Here is a 21,452-nt window from a genome sequence, read left to right as displayed (position 1 = left end):
GGCAGGGATATTCACCATAGGTCTTTCTATAGGCGGCGCGGAGACAATACCTTTATAATGGCAATCAGAAGAATTGATTATTACTACGTACAATGTCCGCTTTACTGATTCTTCTGCATGCCACAAAAAGCCTACAATAGATACTTGCAGTGGACTTCCCTTCTTGCAATTTTGACTTAACGGTTTAAAAAAATATTTTTCAAAGAATTATAGCCAGGAGACTGTTTTGAATGGTGTGATTGTGTAGGCAAGATCAAGTGGCTACAGTGGAGTCTTCATACCCGTAGACGGAATAATATGATAAGTTATTGAAGGGTATGAAGACTCCACTGTAGCCACTTGATCTTGCCTACACAATCACACCATTCAAAACAGTCTCCTGGCTATAATTCTTTGAAAAATAACTGAGTATAAAGATGATGCTCTGTCCCGCTGTTGTTTCTTTCTGCAGTGCCACGGTTGTGTTTCAATACACTCAATACACTCGGCTAGTGCGTGGTGCAGTGACGCAGTGTGCAGCTCCAGCCACCACGGCGCCACCCAGCTGCCCGGCCAACCAGGAATACAGAGAGTGTGGCACTCTGTGCGAGCCAACCTGCGAGGGTTCGGCATGCTCGTGTCCGGAGGCGTGCCGTGCCGGCTGTTTCTGCAGAGAGGGATTTGTGCGCCACGATGGTGACTGCGTCCCGCTTTCTCAGTGCCCAGGTACGGGGAGAGTGCGTGTAGCGGTCCTATAAGAGGGTACTGCCTCGCCCTGTTTAGCTTATTCCCTCTTGTAGATTGTCATTTTGCAGTGTTTTTACGTAGTGCCATGGCTGGCTATCGCCGCCCCCCCCCCCCCTCCCTCTATATTGGCCTCTGTTCCCTGGCCACGGGAAGGTGAAATGAATTGGATTAGCCATGTACATACTATGTGTCAGTGCTTTTTCTTCCGTACAAGGTTTTTGCCACCAGCCTGCCACCGTTAAATCTTGCCAAATATTGAGGATGAAGCCAGCTTGCGGGTGAAGTGTGTACTGTCACGTGACTATTGAGCATCCTCGCATAATAATAAATAAATAAATTTCCAGCCGAGTCTCAAATTTTCCGCATCCGCCGTGGGAACGCCACCACCCTCTATGATCAAAGGCGCAGATGCAGCGTCTAAACGGTGTGTAAACAAACCCCATGTTAATCATTTTTGTGGATTAGGTTGTTACATGGTGCTGGTTTTGATCTGTCTCATTCAGATCTTGTTCGCTGCCGTGGCGATAAGAGAAAATCTGTGGGTGTTACATCCAGTGCATTTGCAGTGAGCGGGTGCGTTTGTGTGTATGATTTTATTAATTATGTGTGTGTGTGTGTGTGTGTGTGTGTGTGTGTGTGTGTGTGTGTGTGTGTGTGTGTGTGTGTGTGTGTGTGTGTGTGTTGCTTTCGTGTCCAGTTCCCGGCTCGCAAGCTGGCAGGCAGGCGTGCAGCTGTGTTCCGGAGTGCACTGCTCCCGGCACAGCCCAGTACAGAGTCGAGTTCAACGCCGAATGGACGGCACCACCGCCACCCAGAAGTAAGACTCACTGGTGTGATCTCTCCGAGTGTTGTACATACATGTAGCCATGTTACCATTACCCCCTCCCCCCCCCCCCCCCCCCCCCCCCGTTCCCTTCGTGGCCTTTCCCCTGGTATGGGTATGGCATGTGCAATTTGCACCAGAGAGTCCAAACAGCTAGGGAGACAACACGGGACCAAAGTCCAAAGCACCTGGAATGATGGATGTTTTGACCCCAGTTTCGGAAGCTGTACGTGGTCCGGAGTCTCTGCAACTCCCGATCCTGACCACTAACTCTTGATCTACTGACACCGAAATGCAGCCTAGTCTAAGGAAGTCATAATGCAAGTGTGTGTGTGTGTGTAAGTCGACCCTGCCCCAAGGTCTACTGGAAAAGGGCAGACCGGGGAGCGAAACCCACATTGTCTCACGTTATAGTCACCCATCGTATCCATAGCCGGCATAGGCGGTATGAATGGTCTTATCAGAATAACAAGGTATAGAATATTAAAAATAACTGCTAGTAAATGTTTTTTTGAGCAAGCTTGAAGTACCGTTTTTGTCCAGTTATAAGTTGACTTAAAACAGAATTTTAAAATAAAAGGCGCGGTAGTCGACATATTGGGGGATTGACTTTTAACCGCTAACATAAGGTAAGCATCGAGCTTGAAGGTGTAAAGTAGAGAGTTGAATTCTGCAGCGGGTAGTGGTGCAGTACTCAGTGAGTTTCTGCATGTGCTCTTGTCTGCCTACCAGGATCTCCCCACTGGAGTTCGTTTGTCGGTGCGTCTCATTCGCCGTGTGCTGTTCTCTGGAGAAACGGTATGTACATGTACATGGTGTGTAAAAACAAAAACATACACCTGCCGCCTAACAAGTGCTAGTACACACTGGTCTAGCTCAATGTATCTAATGTAGGTGGATGGTCTTTGAGTGTGTGTTCAGATTGAGCATTGAAGGGATGGTACTGGAGTGAAGCAATGTATTGGTGGCCACTCACCTAAGAGACTGCCTGACTTTTGCGATCACCTGTCGTGAGACCATTTGTCTTTAGCGATCACCTGTCTTTAGCGATCACCTGTCTTTAGAGATCGCCTGTCTTTAGCGATCACCTGTCTTTCGCGATCACCTGTCTTTAGCGATCACCTCTCTGCAGAGATCACCTGTGTCAAGACACCACCTGTCTGCCCTCGGGCATTGTGCACTCTTCTGAACAGCCTGAACACTTTCTGTTTTAACTAATGCTGACATTGATTCTTGCACAGGCACACTGGCGACACTGGGCGTGAAGAACGTTGCTGAGTTTGGTAGCAACTCGGCCATCAACCGGGAAGTACGCAACTTGGACTGCTATCAAGGTGCCTACTTCAGCGCTGGTGGTATAGGCAGCAGCGCTGGCCAAGTCAGGGCCAATGTCATGGTGGATAGGTGAGTGCATCCGCTCAGCACTGTCGCCATATCGTTGGCTTGTAGTACATGCAGGTGTGCTGGCTTCTTCTTTCCAGCTCCTATCCTCTCACATCTCAGGGTAGCTTTACTCATAGACTCTGGGGCACAGGATAGGATGTCGTTGGTACACCGGCATATGGACGCATCACACGAACTTCCCAAAGCTCTCTCTCTCTATCTATTTCTCTCTCTCTCTCTCTCTCTCTCTCTCTCTCTCTCTCTCTCTCTCTCTCTCTCTCTCTCTCTCTCTCTCTCTCTCTCTCTCTCTCTCTCTCTCTCTCTCTCTCTCTCTCTCTCTCTCTCTCTCTCTCTCTCTCTCTTTCTCTCTCTCTCTCTCCCCCCTTGTTTTCTGTTATTCAGTCAAGTAAGCCTGGTGTTCATTGTCCCTCTGAGTATATGTGCTGGGCATATCGTTGGTATTTGCAGGTACAACCACTTGATCTCGGGCATGTCTATGATCGCTCCTTCGCCTGACTGGATTGTCGGTATAGACAGTATTCCCGTGTGCAAGGGATCGGAATGGCTGGACAGAATCGAGTATCACGCTCACCTGTGGGACGCTGGTACAGACTCTGGCTTGCGTTTCACCTCGCGTAACCAGGCAACAAATCCGAGGGAGATTATTCAGAGGATCAGGTATGCATGCGTGGATGTTGTCCAAACTGAGGCTTTCATCCAGGTTGCTACAGCCCAACTATACATTTGCATACTGTGGTAGAGGTGGTGTACAATATCTCACATAGTAAGTCCATTGCGCAATGACGTAATGTGTACACTTAACGCCCCACACAACCACCTGGGCATGGTCGTGTGGGTCGTTGAACAGTGCAGCCCTAATCCCAGCCTACTCATAATATGCATTGCATATACATTGCTCATACCTTCCGTATTTAGCAATGCACAATGGGATTATCAGCATACACGGAAATAGTACACCGTAGGTATTCATGGCAAGCTGTCCGTATACTTGTACTCACACTGCCTTTGTCTTCTTGCTCTCCTTGCAAATGGTGGTGATTGTTGGCGCGTCAAGAAAATCGAACTTATTGATAGCATCAATTCTATTTCATGATGCTGTGTGTTCGACTGCGCTGCAGATCCAACACACCCCAGTTGTCTCTGTCATCCCAAGGCTACTCAGCACGTCTGGGCACCATCGTGTTGAGAAGGATCAGCGTCAACCCCCGCGGTGTGCCACGCAGTCAGCCAGAGTGCACTCAGTGCCCCAAGGGCGTACAGTGCGTGGCAAGCTACGATGTCACAGGTAAAGAAGAGAGATAGATGAAAGAGCTGATAGATAGATGATAGTGCTGATAAAACAGAGAGGTTCCAGGCTGTCCAATAGATTGCTCGAGCTAGTTCAAAGACTGTGTTCTGATGATCGCTTAGTGAGTGAAACTCGGTGTTAGAACAGTTTTTCCATCCTCTTTTTCTTACTTGCATGAAAGAGCTGATAGATGAATTATTGAAGAGGGGTACATGTACATGTCATGAAACACGTCCTAGTTGGATGCTGAGTAGTCTCTCCGCCGATGTACTTGCCATTCTCACACGGAGAAGAGAGAGAGAGAAATGGAGAGGGAGAGGGAGAGGGAGAGGGAGAGGGAGAGGGAGAGGGAGAGAGAGAGAGAGAGAGAGAGAGAGAGAGAGAGAGAGAGAGAGAGAGAGAGAGAGAGAGAGAGAGAGAGGCAACGACATACCGAAAGACGAAAGACAAGGGACTCGTGATCAGTTCCACTTTTCTGGACAATGGTCCAGTCACCCTCCCCATATCTTATAAGTTAGACAGACAAAGACACGGAGAGAGAGAGACAGACAGCACGACATAGAGATGAACGATGAAAGATGAACTGAAGACAGACATTGAACCATTCTACCATACCTGGAATCTGAAGTGACCGCGCTTGTCTGTGATGTGATGGTTTGACTTGCAGTGATGAATCGACCTACATGTGGTGCCAACGAAGCTTTCAGCACCTGTGGCTCTCCATGTCCAGAAACATGCGAAGGCTCTCCGTTTGCCTGTGCCACTGTGTGTGAGCAAGGCTGTTTCTGCACTACGGGGCACGTCAGGCACGAGGGACGCTGCATTGAGCGATCGGCATGCCCTGTTGAAGGTACGGGCACGTCCTCGAGTTACATACCTATAATATTATTGTCCTTGAATTGGATTCATGTGATGCACATGGTCAAGCTAATATTTCATGTCCTCCAAAGCTCCCCTCTCAGAGGTGTAGCTGCTCCCCCCTTTTAGGGGGTGCACGGCCGCATATGTGTATGATGGCTGGTGCATGTCATTCATGGTCATTATGTGCATGCTGAACCTAGGTCGAAATTTCCAGGGGGGTGCACATGGTTGATTATTTTGGTGGTAAAGACACACCTGGCAATATGGTGGCAAATACCCGCCTGCCCACACACGCCTTCTAGGCTGCACAGTTCTAGCACAGAGCTCTCCTTCTCACCACCATCAGCTCGCGCCTGGCGCCTAGTCGATGCATAGTTGGAGGTATCCTACATAGCAGGCTGGTACATCAGGTAGCGCCAGAACTCTGCAGCCTAGAGAGCATGTGTGGGCAGGCGTGTATTTACTACCATATTGCCAGGTGTGTTTTACCACCATATTAATCAACCATAAGTGCAGCTGCAGTAGTGTCTTCAACTTCATTCTATTCAAAACAAGCTTCTATATGAGATAGTAATGATATGGATACAGAATATTCTGTTTCTGTGCATTTGTGTGTGCATGTATATAACCATGTGTGTGTGTGTGTGTGTGTGTGTGTTCGTGTGTGTGTGTGTGTGTGTGTGTGTGTGTGTGTGTGTGTGTGTATGTGTGCTGTGTGGGCGCACACGCGTATGTGTGTGTGTGTCTGTGTGTGTCTGTGCATGTCTGTGCGTGCATGCGTGTGCGCGTACGTACATGTGTGTGTGTGTGTGTGTGTGTGTGTGTGTGTGTGTGTGTGTGTGTGTGTGTGTATGTATCCATAGAAACCACCGTACCAGCTGCACCCACAACACCAACGTGTCCAGCCAACGAAATCTTCAGCGGATGCGGCGCTGCATGCATAGAAACCTGTGACGGAGCCCCAGCCTTTTGTACACTGGCGTGTGTACCGGGCTGTGTGTGTACTAGTGGATATGTCAGACATGAGGGAAGCTGTATTGAGCGATCTGCTTGTCCAGCTGAAGGTACGATGCATTGATGGACTAGGTTTGAACACACTGCAGGTCTGGGTCCATACTCCACCTTGAACCAATGCACAGCCCAGTGTTTTGCTGGCCTGACACTGCACATGCACTGCATTGCCTCACTTGTCTTCTTATCCTTGTGATTCTCTTGTGGGACACATTGATCACACCATCCGTTGCTGGTGGTATCTATGTCAGTGAGACTATGTGTTTAGACACCTGTCATGCAGAAAATCCCAGTCAGATTCTTGCCATATTACGGTGACCGTGTGGTCGTATTTCCCTTCTGATGTTTCTGTAGAAACCAGCGCACCAGCTGCACCCACGATACCGACGTGTCCAGCCAACGAAGTCTTCAGCTCGTGCGGCGCTGCGTGCATAGAAACGTGTGACGGTGCCCCGGCCGTCTGTGCACTTATATGCGTGCCGGGCTGTGTGTGTACTGGTGGATATGTCAGACACGACGGAAGCTGTATTGAGCGATCTGCTTGTCCAGCTGAAGGTACATTGTACATAACGTTGTAATAGTGGACCCTGTATTCTCTGCACCATCAGTCCATCATGCTGGATAGTTGCGGGCGTTTGTCTCAAAATGATTTTCTATGCAACTCGCAAGCATGACCATGGCCATGACTTGCTCATCAAAAATGTGACCCACTCCAGCGATGCCAAACATGAGCATGCATAACTGATCAGCCGTATACCCCAAGTGTGGCTGGAAAGGGCAGCCAGCCCAAGCCCACTTCATTTAAGGGCATGGTCAACCAGAAACGCTGTCTACCTGTTCGCAGAAACCCTCTTGCATCCTAGGACTACGGTGTGTTTTTCAGGTCTCTGCTGGGATGACAGCTAAACCGTAGCTCAGTGGTTGCAGCATCGCTGGCCTCAAGCCAAGGTCCCTGCTTCGAGTCCTGGTGGTGATAGTCGAAACAATTTCTTCAGACTTTTCCCGTATTCATCTTTCCCTCAAGCCATGAATGTGTTCAATAATTCACATTGTGAACAGTCAACATTAAGGCCCAATTTAGAATGCACTGTAAGAAAGAACATAAATTGAAGTTTGGCATTTGAACTGTTTGCTTACTTATAGATAACCATGTTTACATGTACCGTTAAGTAGTAGAGCCTACACGCTTTCTTCCATTAACACTGCAATAGTTCAACTCTTTTCACAATATTACAACGTTTCGGCAAATTGCCTTCATCAGGTTCACACAATTGAGAGCGTGTGGGTTCTACTACTTTTAAACTGTTTATGAAACTGCAGGAAGCCTCCCTACTTTTACTTATGTATACATGTGTTCCTGATTGTGTGTGTTTGTTGCACAGGACCGTCTGGACCGCCCGCACCGGGGCCAGTTACCCACACTGTCGGTGGTAAATGCCGCAATGTCGGCGTGGCTGGTGGATTTGGTATTTGCATTTCTGACTGCGCGGGCGACTCCGACTGCACTGGTGGAGATCTGTGCTGCCAGAATGAATGCGGCGGACAGGTTTGCTCCGCACCGTGTCCCGTTCTTACATGTCCTGTCCAGTGTGACGTGTTCTCTAATGGTGATAACGGCTGCCCAACTTGCTCGTGTGAAAGTAAGTTATAAATACACACAAAGTTTATCGTATTCATAAGTTGAGAGCGGGACATTGTGCAGACTATTTTCAGTTGGTTGGACCATCGTAAGTTGGCGGCAACATCATAATTCTGGCGGCCATCCTATGTTGGTCGGACTATCCTCAGTTTGTCTTCGGCTAGACCATCTTGAAAAACTCATCTTGAAAAGGCCCGACCATCTTGAAAAGGCTGGACCATCTTGAAAGGCTAGACCATCTCGAAAAGGCCGGACCATCTTCAGTTAGCCAACCCATTTTCATTTTGCCAAGGAAACTGTAAAATCAATGGTGTGTAGCATTCATGGCTTGTGCACAATATTTCTACTTCCTCCCCGTCATTAAAATTGTCGCTTCGCACATCGCAATATTTGTGATTTGGCTCGTCTTAGTCAGACTGTTGGAATTGCTGTTTTCTGTGTTCGAACACTGGTGCGACCCTTCCTGCGCAATGTCTACTTGTTACTGAAGCCGTGGTGGTCTCGGACTTTGTCGGAGCTCTCTTCCGCACCAAGCACATTCATCGTGCTCCGAACTATTCCGCCCCAGAGCGCATTTCGTTTTCTGGAGTTCGTGCCGTCCCACATCGTTCGCGTGGGCATTTGTCAAGACTGCAAGCTCGGGTATAAGAATCCTGGTATCTCTCCTGAATACGAACTGCTGAAGTTGACGATGGCAAGAGCAAAGTGGTCTCGAATTCCTAAAATGCGCTACTTGTGGCGCATATTGCTGCGAAGGTAGCAGGTCTGAAAACACCAGCAAAATCAGCGAAGCGCTTGCCAAGGAAAGAAGGTGCGGAACTGCTTACCCTATCCCGCTGGAAGGTTGTTACAGTGTACTTGAAAAATGCTAGCTTGCCTTCATCGCCTGCCACCTGGAGGCATGGATCGCTTGAAAACGAAGTTTCTTGACCTGAATTTGAACGCGCGTCTTGTTCAGCGTATTGTTGAGTGCTGAAGGGTCTGCCTCAAACTCTGATGAAGACGTCGACCTTAGCTGCAAGTGCAGCGAATCGGGGGGCCACAAACTAAAGCTTGGTCCGTCGATAATGCTCTGCCTCAATTTCTACCTGATTTCTTTGCCCTTCGAGTGGACAAAATCATTTCGAAAAATCGCTCTGGGAAGCGACAATTTTAATGACGCGGAGGAAGTATTTGCATCTCGAACTCTTATTTCCTTACAGCCCAAGACTCACATTTATACACTAGCCCCAACCCTCCATTGTGATTTTGTCTTTTTTCTTTACAGGAGCAATCTCACCTGGACCGCCAGCACCTGGACCGCCAGCACCTGGACCGCCAGCACCTGGACCTCCAGCACCTGGACCGCCAGCACCAGGGCCAGTTACCCACACAGTCGGTGGTAAATGCCGCAATGTCGGCGTGGCTGGTGGATTTGGTATTTGCATTTCTGACTGCGCGGGCGACTCCGACTGCACTGGTGGAGATCTGTGCTGCCAGAATGAATGCGGCGGACAGGTTTGCTCCGCACCGTGTCCAGTTCTTACATGTCCTGTCCAGTGTGACGTGTTCTCTAATGGTGATAACGGCTGCCCAACTTGCTCGTGTGAAAGTAAGTTATGAATGCACACAAAGTTTATCGTATTGATAAGTTGAGAGCGGGACATTATGCAGACCATGTTCAGTTGGTTGGACCATTGTAATTTGGCGGACCATCCTATGTTGGTCGGACCATCCTCAGTTGGCCTACGGCTAGACCATCTTCAAAAACTTGGCCATCTTGAAAAGGCCCGACCATCTTGAAAAGGTTCGACCATCTTGAAAGGCTAGACCATTAATTTTTGAAAAGGCTGGATGATCTTGAAAGGCCAGACCGTCTTGAAAAGGCCGGACCATTTTCAGTTAGCCAACCCATCTTCATTTTGCCAAGGAAACTATAAAATCAATCATGAATGGTGTGTAGCATCCATGGCTTGTGCAGAATATTTCTATTTGTATCTCTAATTCCTATTTCCTTACAACCCAAGACCCACATTTGTACACTAGCCTCAAACCTCCATTGTGATTTTGTCTTTTTTCTTTCCAGGAGCTGTAATTTTGTAATTTTTATTGTTTAAGGAAAGGCTTTCGCCTATCGAGGGGGTTTCCAAACTTTCCATAATACCAAATCTGTGAAAGAAAATCTGTGAAAGAAGTGATGAGCAATAGGTGAGCAAAGAAGGAGAAAAAGACATGGTCTAGGGCAGAGCTCTGCGCTTGAGCATATGATTGTAAGCTTGCAGAACTGGGATAATACATGTAATTGATGCAAAATGTGCAAGAGATAAGCTTCTAAAGAATATGATGTGACGCTACATATTCAACGGAATTCCACTGCAGTGAAACCAATGCTCGTAAAACTGTTTGTGCAGCTCTTGCTTAAATTCGCTTAAACTGGTTAAGGAGGTGATCTTAGGGGGCAGACAATTCCAGAGGGTGCTGTATTTATGGAAAAAGAGATTTAATACGGACTTCAGCAACTTATCAAACACCACGAGCCAAACGGACATTCCCAAATGGGACTTTGAACACCATAACTGGGTATGACAAGTAGATGATTCTTGAAGACGGTTTGACTCATGTGTTCCTGATTGGGTGTGTTGGTTGTACAGGACCGTCTGGACCGCCCTCACCTGGACCGCCAGCACCTGGACCGCCAGCACCTGGACCGCCAGCACCTGGACCGCCAGCACCTGGACCGCCAGCACCTGGACCGCCCTCACCTGGACCGCCAGCACCTGGACCGCCAGCATCAGGGCCAGTTACCCACACTGTCGGTGGTAAATGCCGCAATGTAGGCGTGGCTGGTGGATTTGGTATTTGCATTTCTGACTGCGCGGGCGACTCCGACTGCACTGGTGGAGATCTGTGCTGCCAGAATGAATGTGGCGGACAGGTTTGCTCCGCACCGTGTCCCGTTCTTACATGTCCTGTCCAGTGTGACGTGTTCTCTAATGGTGATAACGGCTGCCCAACTTGCTCGTGTGAAAGTAAGTTATGAATACATACACAGTTTATCGTATTGATAAGTTGAGAACGGGACATTGTGCAGACCATTTTCAGTTGGTTGGACCATTGTAAGTTGGCGGGACCATCACAATTTGGCGGACCATCCTCAGTTGGCCTTCGGCTAGACCATCTTGAAAAACTTGGCCATCTTGAAAAGGCCCGACCTTCTTGAAAACGTTGGACCATCTTGAAAGGCTAGACCATTACTTTTTGAAAAGGCTGGATGATCTTGAAAGGCTATACCGTCTTGAAAAGGCTGGACCATCTTCAGTTAGCCAACCCATTTTCATTTTGCCAAGGAAACTGTAAAATCAATCATGAATAGTGTGTAGCATCCATGGCTTGTGCAGAATATTTCTATTTGTATCTCTAATTCCTATTTCCTTACAACCCAAGACCCACATTTGTACACTAGCCTCAAACCTCCATTGTGATTTTGTGTTTTTCCTTTGCAGGAGCTGTAACACCACCTGAGCCTACGACTCCAACATGTCCTCCAAATGAAGTCCATGACTCTTGTGGCTCATCGTGTCCGGAGACCTGTGCTGGAATACCGTTCATTTGCGATTTCCGCTGTGTAGAGGGCTGCTTCTGTGCGCCTGGCTATATCAGACACGAGGGTATCTGTATTGAGCCATCTGCATGCCCAGGTATGAAGTGACTCTAAACTGTTTTTGCCCCCCCCCCCCCCCCCCGAGCGTCTTGTGTTCTAAAACAGACAATATCAGCCTCTCCTTGTCCTAAATACTTCCCAAACCAAACTGCAAATGTTTGTGGAGGAGAGTGCTTTGGCAAAGAATGCCCGGCAGGTACCTATGTATTTTACAATGACAGTATGAGTAGCATTACTTGATTAAATCTGATTTAAACTTCTTGTTTAGTACCCTGGACATACACGGCCGATGATGCCCGGCTACGAACACTGCTGGACGGCTACATGTACTAATATATGTACAGACTTCAGCTACTTATCAAACACCACGAGCCAAACGGTCTTCCACGAATGGGACTTTGAGAATAGCAGTATGTGAATCCTATCTGTGTCCTCTGTGTGGATTGCTGCCGTTGTGTTGGCTGTGAGAATGGCCTGGGGTAAGACGTTTTTTTGTCGGCTAGCACCCGTTCTATTCTCTTATCCTCCTCCCCCCCCCCCCCCCCCTGTAAAGGAATAGTACACTCTGCACACAGCAAGCACTCCAGTCAGACCGTTGACACATTGGTTCAATGTATGTAGAGCAAAAACGACAAAGACGAGGAAAAAGACAACCACAGGAACCTAAAATGCAAGTCAGGAAGCCAGCAGTAGTACGCACGAGTCTGCGCATATGCATCTCTACAACGTACGTACGCACGATATGGCATAAGTCCGGCTGAAGAATAGCAAGGCCCGCGGCGTCGCGGATGCACAGCCACGCGGCTCAAATAAATGTGGAAACACGCAAAAATCACAGATAAACAAACACAAAGAAACGCAGTCTTGGAACAGAATTAATGAAGCACAAGAGAACAGAATAGAAAGAAGTCGTATCGCTACAAACGGATTAGATATCAACATGCCACAGTTCCATGATCCCAACAATTCGATATTACTATGTGGGACTCCAGAATATAGGTAAGTAAGTTGTGCTGTGCAAACAACTCGAAGTATAAAATTTAAGAACTAATAGTATAAATAATATTATTTTGTTACCACAACGTCAATTTCCTTTCACCCCTCTTTCTTCACCAGGCATTTGTGGATGAATTCCTGTGTGTGCCTGAGTTGCTGTTGAGCGACTGATTCCTTCACCTGAAATGACAAAACGACTCCTAGAACCAAGGACAACACCATGACTGGGCATGACCAGAAGATGGCTCTTGAAGACGGTTTGACTCATGTGTTCCTGATTGCGTGTGTTTGCTGTACAGGATCGCCTGGACCGCCCTCACCTGGACCGCCCTCACCTGGACCGCCAGCACCTGGACCGCCGGCAACAGGGCCAGTTACCCACACTGTCGGTGGTAAATGCCGCAATGTCGGCGTGGCTGGTGGATTTGGTATTTGCATTTCTGACTGCGCGGGCGACTCCGACTGCACTGGTGGAGATCTGTGCTGCCAGAATGAATGTGGCGGACAGGTTTGCTCCGCACCGTGTCCCGTTCTTACATGTCCTGTCCAGTGTGACGTGTTCTCTAATGGTGATAACGGCTGCCCAACTTGCTCGTGCGACAGTAAGTTATGAATACACACAAAGTTTATCGTATTGATAAGTTGAGAACGGGACATTGTGCAGACCATGTTCAGTTGGTTGGACCATCGTAAGTTGACGGCAAAATCATAATTCTGGCGGCCATCCTATGTTGGTCAGACTATCCTCATTCATAAGACACGCTTGGTAGGTTTTTGTGCATCAGCGTAATGATCATTCCACTTGTATGCTCTGTTTCCATTGTCAGGTCCAATAATAACAACGCCGCCACCACCTGTGGATCTGTGCAGTCTTGTAACTTGCCAAGGATTGAACTGTGCACCGGGCACAGCAGCAGCGCGTGTACCAGGTGCATGCTGTGATACCTGTGAACCCACCGCCATCACCAGTAAGTGATACCACAATCCCAATACACATCACACAGCTAGGCAGTGTGATGATACCTCTGCTTCATAAGCAAATCTCATTGAATGAGGCAACAGTGGCTCGTTCTGTGAACAGGCAGCTAATATTAAATGAGTATATCTGTAAAGTGTATGCATGTTTCGGTCTCATGCCAATTCCGGCAAAGTCTTCAGGTTTGGGCGGCCAGTCCAAAATGGACCCTTGTTCTGCTAATAGCATTTGGAATCTGTGCGTATCTGCTCTTCTGCAGATGTTTGTGGAGCATTTGAGGAATCGATTCCGTGCGCCGAGCTCTGCCCAGCAAAGTGTAGCAATCGCGGACTACTTTTTGCCTGTCCTCCCGATTGCTCGCAGCAAGGCTGCACGTGTATTGAAGGATATGTGCGTGATGAGAATGACCGCTGCATCAGAGAGATTGACTGCGATCAGGGTTAGTACAGAATCTTGTTAGGAAGTGCCATAGTTTTCGTGTTGCATTGGATTGTGGAGAGTTTGAAGTAGAAGTATTACCTAGATAAAAAATCTCACTTCTTATAGTCGTTGGGGTGCTGTGCTGAGTGCATGATGGTATGGTCTGGATCCGAGCAACGTGAAACACTCCCTTTGTCCTATGTTCCCAATCGAAATCGTGAACCCTCCTGCAACTAGGTTGATTGGAAAATATAGCAGGTTTACTCTGAGCAAAACGGACTGTGTTTGTCCACATATCTAGTATCTAAACTGATCGGCACTTTATCCATAGCAACCTGGTGACACTTTATCCATAGCAACCCAGCGGCTATGGATAACGGCATCTGATAGGGTTTGGTGGTGTAGACGCATAGTTGATTTTCTCATAGCTATGTCTAAAAAGTAAAACCCTCGAGACAGTGTACATTACACCGTTGTTCCCTTCCACACGTTCTTTGTGTACCATCCATGGCGTCCATAACAGTCTTCTAGGCGCGTACAGTCCACTTTGCGCATAACGACACTCGGCGGGGCATCAGAAAAGTGTCCTTATTCGCGAAGTGTCGTTATACCCGAACTCTCATTATATGTATACAGGTAGATGGGACTTTGCTCTGGGCATAGAAATTCTGTCGTTATTCGCGAATTTTTGTTATATCCGCAGTCGTTATTAGCGAAGTTGACTGTAGCAGTGAAGTTGGCAATCGCATAATGGCCACTGATGTTCCAAATATGAAGTCGTAAGCCCTCCTTGATTTGTAATGCTCTGGGGTGGGTGGTGGAGTTCTTTCGCTCCTATTTTCCTCCAAACCCTCGCTTATACGCTTTTGGCAGTGCGCTGAGGAAAGGTTGTCCCTGCGTTCCAAAGGGCGCAACTTGTGGAAAGTGTTACGACGGACCGCTGGCACCAGTGGTGGCTGCTGACATTAACATTAGTGTGTCCCGATATTCGGGCACCAACAAACCCATCGGTACTGGTCTGAGAACATTGCTGGCGGTAATACCAAATGCTGAGGCGCTCTCCTGCGAGGTGCGTACACTTCCATACAGGAATTCGGGGTTCCACAACGACGGACTGCTGCCGCCGTTGTTCGCCGCTGACATTGACATTAGTGTGTCCCGATATTCAGGCGCCAACAAATCCATACCTACTGGTCTGAGAACATTGCCGGCGGTAGTACCTAATGCTGAGGCGCTGTCCTGCAAAGTGTGTGCAGTTGATTGCAGGAAATCTGGGTTAATAATGTTAGTCCATGCACGGCCATTGATACTCTGTTACTGTTACGAGTTCTACTGGACGTGTATCTGTACACAAAATACTGATAATAATACTAATACTGAATGCTCTCCTTGGCTCGGCAGCTATCCTGCGGAAGGTCCTCGATTTTTAATGCTCTGGGGTGGGTGGTGGAGTTCTTTCGGTCCTATTTTCCTCCAAACCCTCTCGTGTTTCCTATGATCCGTATTTAAAGTGTTGTCTGTTTCTCTGTTGTATACTTACCATCATATTAAAATATCCATATGATGCATGGCCCCACCTTTGGCTGCTGGATGTTAGCCTGGTGGGTGCCAATCTCCGGCCTTTGGCCGAGTGCTGATGGATAATGATAATAATGTTGCAATGGCAACTGATCAAGGGAATTAGCTTTGCACTTTTGGATCGGATTTCACCTAGCCCTGTTGCACATTAAACCATCACCTGGTTGATATACTATTTTATATACACCAGTACTGTCGTGGACATGGAAATGTAGTTGGATGACCGGGTCTGGCGCCCTCAGCGCGTGTAGAACGTTACATGCAGTGCACATATTGATCCAATGCGACCTGCGCGCTTCAGCGCGTAAACGAATGTGTGCTCGTACCGCTTACTCACGGCTGCATGGCCAGCGCTCTGGGGCGTCTAGACGTGCAACCAGATTTCCATGTCCACGCCATTATGTACCGGTAATATTTGTTTTCAGTGTTACTGTCAAGTCACAGTGAAACAAGCAAGAAGAGCATTTTCAGCAGTATTAATAAAAACAATAAACCAAGGCACAGGACACACTTGGTAGGTTATTGTGCATCAGCGAAATGATCATGCCATTGGTGTGTTCTGTATGCATCGTCAGGTCCAATAATTACAACACCACCTGTGGATCTGTGCAGTCTTGTAACTTGCCAAGGATTGAACTGTGCACCGGGCACAGCAGCAGCGCGTGTACCAGGTGCATGCTGTGATACCTGTGAACCCACGGACAACACCAGTAAGTGATACCACAATCCCAATACACATCACACAGCTAGGCAGTGTGATGATACCTCTGCTTCATAAGCACATCTCATTGAATGAGGCAACAGTGGCTTGTTCTGTGAACAGGCAGCTAATAGTAAATGAGTATATCTGTAAAGTGTATACATGTTTCGGTCTCATGCAAAGTTCGACAAAGTCTTCAGGTTTGGGGGGGGGGGGGGGACATTCCAAAATGGACCCTTGTTCTGCTAATAGCATTTGGAATCTGTTCGTATCTGCTCTTCTGCAGATGTTTGTGGAGCATTTGAGGAATCGATTCCGTGCGCCGAGCTCTGCCCAGCAAAGTGTAGCAATCGCGGACTACTTTTTGCCTGTCCTCCCGATTGCTCGCAGCAAGGCTGCACGTGTATTGAAGGATATGTGCGTGATGAGAATGACCGCTGCATCAGAGAGATTGACTGCGATCAGGGTTAGTACAGAATCTTGTTATGAAGTGCCATAGTTTTCGTGTTGCATTGGATTGTGGAGAGTTTGAAGTAGAAGTATTACCTAGATAAAAAATTTCACTTCTAATAGTCGTTGGGGTGCTGTGCTTAGTGCATGATGGTATGGTCTGGATCCGAGCAACGTGAAACACTCCCTTTGTCCTATGTTCCCAATCGAAATCGTGAGCCCTCCTGCAACTAGGTTGATTGGAAAATAGAGCAGGTTTACTATGAGCAAAACGGACTGTGTTTGTCCACATATCTAGTATCTAAACTGATCGGCACTTTATCCATAGCAACCTGGTGACACTTTATCCATAGCAACCCAGCGGCTATGGATAACGGCATCTGATAGGGTATGGTGGTGTAGACGCATAGTTGATTTTCTCATAGCTATGTCTAAAAAGTAAAACCCTCGAGACAGTGTACATTACACCTTTGTTCCCTTCCACACGTTCTTTGTGTACCATCCATGGCGTCCATAACAGTCTTCTAGGCGAGTACAGTCCACTTTGCGCATAACGACACTCGGCGGGGCATCAGAAAAGTGTCCTTATTCGCGAAGTGTCGTTATACCCGAACTCTCTTTATATGTATACAGGTAGATGGGACTTTGCTCTGGGCATAGAAATTCTGTCGTTATTCGCGAATTTTTGTTATATCCGCAGTCGTTATTAGCGAAGTTGACTGTAGCAGTGGAGTTGGCAATCGCATAATGGCCACTGATGTTCCAAATATGAAGTCGTAAGCCCTCCTTGATTTGTAATGCTCTGGGGTGGGTGGTGGAGTTCTTTCGCTCCTATTTTCCTCCAAACCCTTGCTTATACGCTTTTGGCAATGCGCTGAGGAAAGGTTGTCCCTGCGTTCCAAAGGGCGCAACTTGTGGAAAGTGTTACGACGGACCGCTGGCACCAGTGGTGGCTGCTGACATTAACATTAGTGTGTCCCGATATTCGGGCACCAACAAAACCCATCGCTACTGGTCTGAGAACATTGCTGGCGGTAATACCAAATGCTGAGGCGCTCTCCTGCGAGGTGCGTACACTTCCGTACAGGAAATCGGGGTTCCACAACGACGGACTGCTGCCGCCGTTGTTCGCCGCTGACATTGACATTAGTGTGTTCCGATATTCAGGCGCCAACAAACCCATACCTACTGGTCTGAGAACATTGCCGGCGGTAGCACCTAATGCTGAGGCGCTGTCCTGCAAAGTGTGTGCAGTTGATTGCAGGAAATCTGGGTTAATAATGTTAGTCCATGCACGGCCATTGATACTCTGTAACTGTTACGAGTTCTACTGGACATGTATCTGTACACAAAATACTGATAATAATACTAATACTGAATGCTCTCCTTGGCTCGGCAGCTATCCTGCGTAAGGTCCTCGATTTTTAATGCTCTGGGGTGGGTGGTGGAGTACTTTCGGTCCTATTTTCCTCCAAACCCTCTCGTGTTTCCTATGATCCATATTTAAAAGTGTTGTCTGTTTCTCTGTTGTTTACTTACCATCATATTAAAATATCCATATGATGCATGGCCCCACCTTTGGCTGCTGGATGCTAGCCTGGTGGGTGCCAATCTCCGGCCTTTGGCCGAGTGCTGATGGATAATGATAATAATGTTGCAATGGGAACTGATCAAGGGAATTAGCTTTGCACTTTTGGATCGGATTTCACTTAGCCCTGTTGCACGTTAAACCATCAACTGGTTGATATAATATTTTATATACACCAGTACTGCCGTGGACATGGAAATGTAGTCGCATGACCGGGTCTGGCGCCCTCAGCGCGTGTAGAACGTTACATGCAGTGCACATATTGATACGATGCGACCTGCGCGCTTCAGCGCGTAAATGAATGTGTGCTCGTACCGCTTACTCACGGCTAGATAGCCAGCGCTCTGGGGCGTCTAGACGTGCGACCAGATTTCCATGTCCACGCCATTATGTACCGGTAATATTTGTTTTCAGTGTTACTGTCAAGTCACGGTGAAAACAAGCAAGAAGAGCATTTTCAGCAGCATTAATAAAAACAATAAACCAAGGCACAGGACACACTTGGTAGGTTCTTGTGCATCGGCGTAATGATCATGCCAATGGTGTGTTCTGTATCCATTGTCAGGTCCAATAATAACAACACCACCTGTGGATCTGTGCAGTCTTGTGACTTGCCAAGGATTGAACTGTGCACCGGGCACAGCAGCAGCGCGTGTACCAGGTGCATGCTGTGATACCTGTGAACCCACCGCCATCACCAGTAAGTGATACCACAATCCCAATACACATCACACAGCTAGATGATACCTCTGCTTCATAAGCACATCTCGTTCCAAGAGGCAACAGTGGCTTGTTCTGTGAACAGGCAGCTAATATTAAATGAGTATTTCTGTAAAGTGTATACATGTTTCGGTCTCATGCCAAGTCCGGCAAAGTCTTCAGGTTTGGGGGGGGGGGGGGGCAGTCCAAAATGGACCCTTGTTTTGCTAATAGCATTTGGAATCTGTGCGTATCTGCTCTTCTGCAGATGTTTGTGGATCATTCGAGGAATCGATTCCGTGCGCCGAGCTCTGCCCAGCAAAGTGTAGCAATCGCGGACTACTCTTTGCCTGTCCTCCCGATTGCTCGCAGCAAGGCTGCACGTGTATTGAAGGATATGTGCGTGATGAGAACAATCGCTGCATCAGAGAGATTGACTGCGATCAGGGTGAGTTCAGAATCTTGTTGGGAAGTGCCATCATCTTCATGTTAGATTAGATTGTGGAGAGTTTGAAGTGGAAGTATTGCCTAGATAAATGGCCACTGATGTTCCAAATATGAAGTTGCGAGCCCTCCTTGATTTGTAATGCTCTGGGATGGGTGGTGGAGTTCTTTTGGTCCTATTTTCCTCCAAACCCTCGCTTATACGCTTTTGGCAATGCGCCGAGGAAAGGTTTTCCCCGCATTCCAAAGGGCGCAACTTGTGGAAAGTGTTACGACGGATCGCTGCCGCCAGTGGTGGCTGCTAACATTGGCATTAGTGTGTCCTGATATTCAGGCGCCAACAAACCCATATGTACTGGTCTGGAGACATTGCTGGCGGTAGTACCAAATGCTGAGGCGCTTTCCTGCGAGGTGCGTACACTTCCGTACAGGAAATCGGGGTTCCACAACGACGGACTGCTGCCGCCCTTGTTCGCCGCTGATATTGACATTAGCGTGTCCCGATATTCAGGCGCCAACAAATCCATACCTACTGGTCCGAGAACATTGCTGGCGGTAGCACCTAATGCTGAGGCGCTGTCCTGCGAAGGGTGTTCACTTGATTGCAGGAAATCTGGATTCATAATGTCAACCTATGCTAGCTCTGCTGTATGGTTATGTAAATCCGGTGTGGAAACATTCACAGGCTGTGCTAAATCGAGTAGAGTGGCAGCACTGTAAGGCGACATACTCTGATGACTGGAATGTGTCTTTCTGCGGCCGGGTTAGTTCGTCACTCCTGGCTAAACGCTTCTTGAAGACTTCGCAGACGTACGATTTCTGTCTGGTATGAGTCTGGTTGTGGCTCCTCAGGTGGTCTTTTCTTTTTGAACTTCTTGGGCACATCTCGCAGTGATGTTTCCTGTCGGGATGAGAATCTCGGACATGGCACCTGAGCTTCTGTTCACACTAAAACTCAGCATGGCAGTCGTTGTGGAAACAAGGATGGTCACCCCTCTCCAAGCTAGACCAGTTTCCCGGTGTCGCCATCTTACACGGATGTCTCGCTAAATCTTGAACTTCAGGTCCTCTAAGGCCAGAGAAGAGACTCAATGCAAACTTTGGCCATCGGAAAGGAAACGAGTAGTGACGATATTGGGTCCACTAGGCTGGTTTATATGTTCTTATCCATCAGGGAAAATGGAATCAGTTTGGCTGTGCATTTACTCCTCGCGGAGTTCTGGAGAGTGGAGTTGAAACCAGGGAGTCATAAAATATGTTTACGGCTCCCTGGTGGAAACGAGTAATCGCCACCACGGCGGATCACACAGCTTGAAAGCCAACTTGAACGACGGTAGCATCACCAAAAGTGAGCGGAGTGTAATAAAAAAAAGGACGCAGACATGGTCAAAGTTTCCTCAGAGGTGCGAAGGTGTTTACTTTCGCTCAACTGCATGAGGTGACCCACTTGTTGGGCTAGGCCTTGTGTAGATGTATGTGGTGTGTTGATAAGCATTTGCTGAGCTGTCATTCTAAAATAATTAATAGGGCTTGAAAGTAAATACAAATAAAACTACAACGTGATGACGTCAAAACGGCCAGGGAGTAGTAAGTTCTCATAAGATTTCTATTTTGGATCCACTAAGGTGTGACTTTGCTATAAGCGAGGTTCCGGGTACGATTTTCCGTGCCAAAATCCGTATGGGCGCTACGGACATTGCATTAGAGAGGTTACTCACAACGAAAATTCGTCAGATTTTGACCCTCCGGGTTCGAGTAACGAAAGTTGCTGAAGAAGATCCGTCCAAACGTGTGGACATGTGTTCATGTTTGCATGTGTTTGTCGTTTGTTTGCTGCACCAGGGCCAGCTAACCACACAGTCGGTGGTAAATGCCGCAATCTCGGCGTGGCTGGTGGATTTGGTATTTGCATTTCTGACTGCGCGGGCGACTCCGACTGCACTGGTGGAGATCTGTGCTGCCAGAATGAATGCGGCGGACAGGTTTGCTCCGCACCGTGTCCCGTTCTTACATGTCCTGTCCAGTGTGACGTGTTCTCTAATGGTGATAACGGCTGCCCAACTTGCTCGTGTGAAAGTAAGTTATGAATACACACAAAGTTTATCGTATTGATAAGTTGAGAACGAGACATTGTGCAGACCATGTTCAGTTGGTGGGACTATCCTCAGTTGGCCTTCGCCTGGACCATCTTGAAAGGCCGGGCCATCTT

General features: G+C 47.9%; 1 protein-coding gene across 7 annotated transcripts in view; it reads left to right on the top strand.

The window, feature by feature from the left end:
• Window positions 1–21,452, top strand: part of LOC135819406 (zonadhesin-like) — a 50,248-nt gene that overhangs the window by 5,873 nt on the left and 22,923 nt on the right. For 2 of the 7 annotated variants that reach the window (XM_065332609.1, XM_065332607.1), the window contains exons 5-26: window positions 452–705; window positions 1,424–1,543; window positions 2,282–2,347; window positions 2,791–2,953; window positions 3,401–3,610; window positions 4,072–4,238; window positions 4,909–5,091; window positions 5,966–6,166; window positions 6,468–6,668; window positions 7,496–7,753; window positions 9,020–9,343; window positions 10,383–10,448; window positions 10,509–10,760; window positions 11,235–11,429; window positions 12,688–12,990; window positions 13,216–13,356; window positions 13,624–13,803; window positions 15,938–16,072; window positions 16,349–16,528; window positions 18,666–18,800; window positions 19,068–19,247; window positions 21,086–21,319. In XM_065332609.1, coding sequence (XP_065188681.1) covers window positions 452–705; window positions 1,424–1,543; window positions 2,282–2,347; window positions 2,791–2,953; window positions 3,401–3,610; window positions 4,072–4,238; window positions 4,909–5,091; window positions 5,966–6,166; window positions 6,468–6,668; window positions 7,496–7,753; window positions 9,020–9,343; window positions 10,383–10,448; window positions 10,509–10,760; window positions 11,235–11,429; window positions 12,688–12,990; window positions 13,216–13,356; window positions 13,624–13,803; window positions 15,938–16,072; window positions 16,349–16,528; window positions 18,666–18,800; window positions 19,068–19,247; window positions 21,086–21,319 — 4,148 coding nt within the window. The remainder of the gene's footprint in view (window positions 1–451; window positions 706–1,423; window positions 1,544–2,281; window positions 2,348–2,790; window positions 2,954–3,400; window positions 3,611–4,071; window positions 4,239–4,908; window positions 5,092–5,965; window positions 6,167–6,467; window positions 6,669–7,495; window positions 7,754–9,019; window positions 9,344–10,382; window positions 10,449–10,508; window positions 10,761–11,234; window positions 11,430–12,687; window positions 12,991–13,215; window positions 13,357–13,623; window positions 13,804–15,937; window positions 16,073–16,348; window positions 16,529–18,665; window positions 18,801–19,067; window positions 19,248–21,085; window positions 21,320–21,452) is intronic. The other 5 variants (XM_065332608.1, XM_065332611.1, XM_065332610.1 and 2 more) reach the window with 5 other exon arrangements.

The sequence above is a fragment of the Sycon ciliatum genome, chromosome 6 (assembly GCF_964019385.1).
Source record: "Sycon ciliatum chromosome 6, ocSycCili1.1, whole genome shotgun sequence".
Taxonomy (NCBI): Eukaryota; Metazoa; Porifera; class Calcarea; order Leucosolenida; family Sycettidae; genus Sycon; species Sycon ciliatum.
This window is presented reverse-complemented; position numbering and strand designations above follow the sequence as displayed.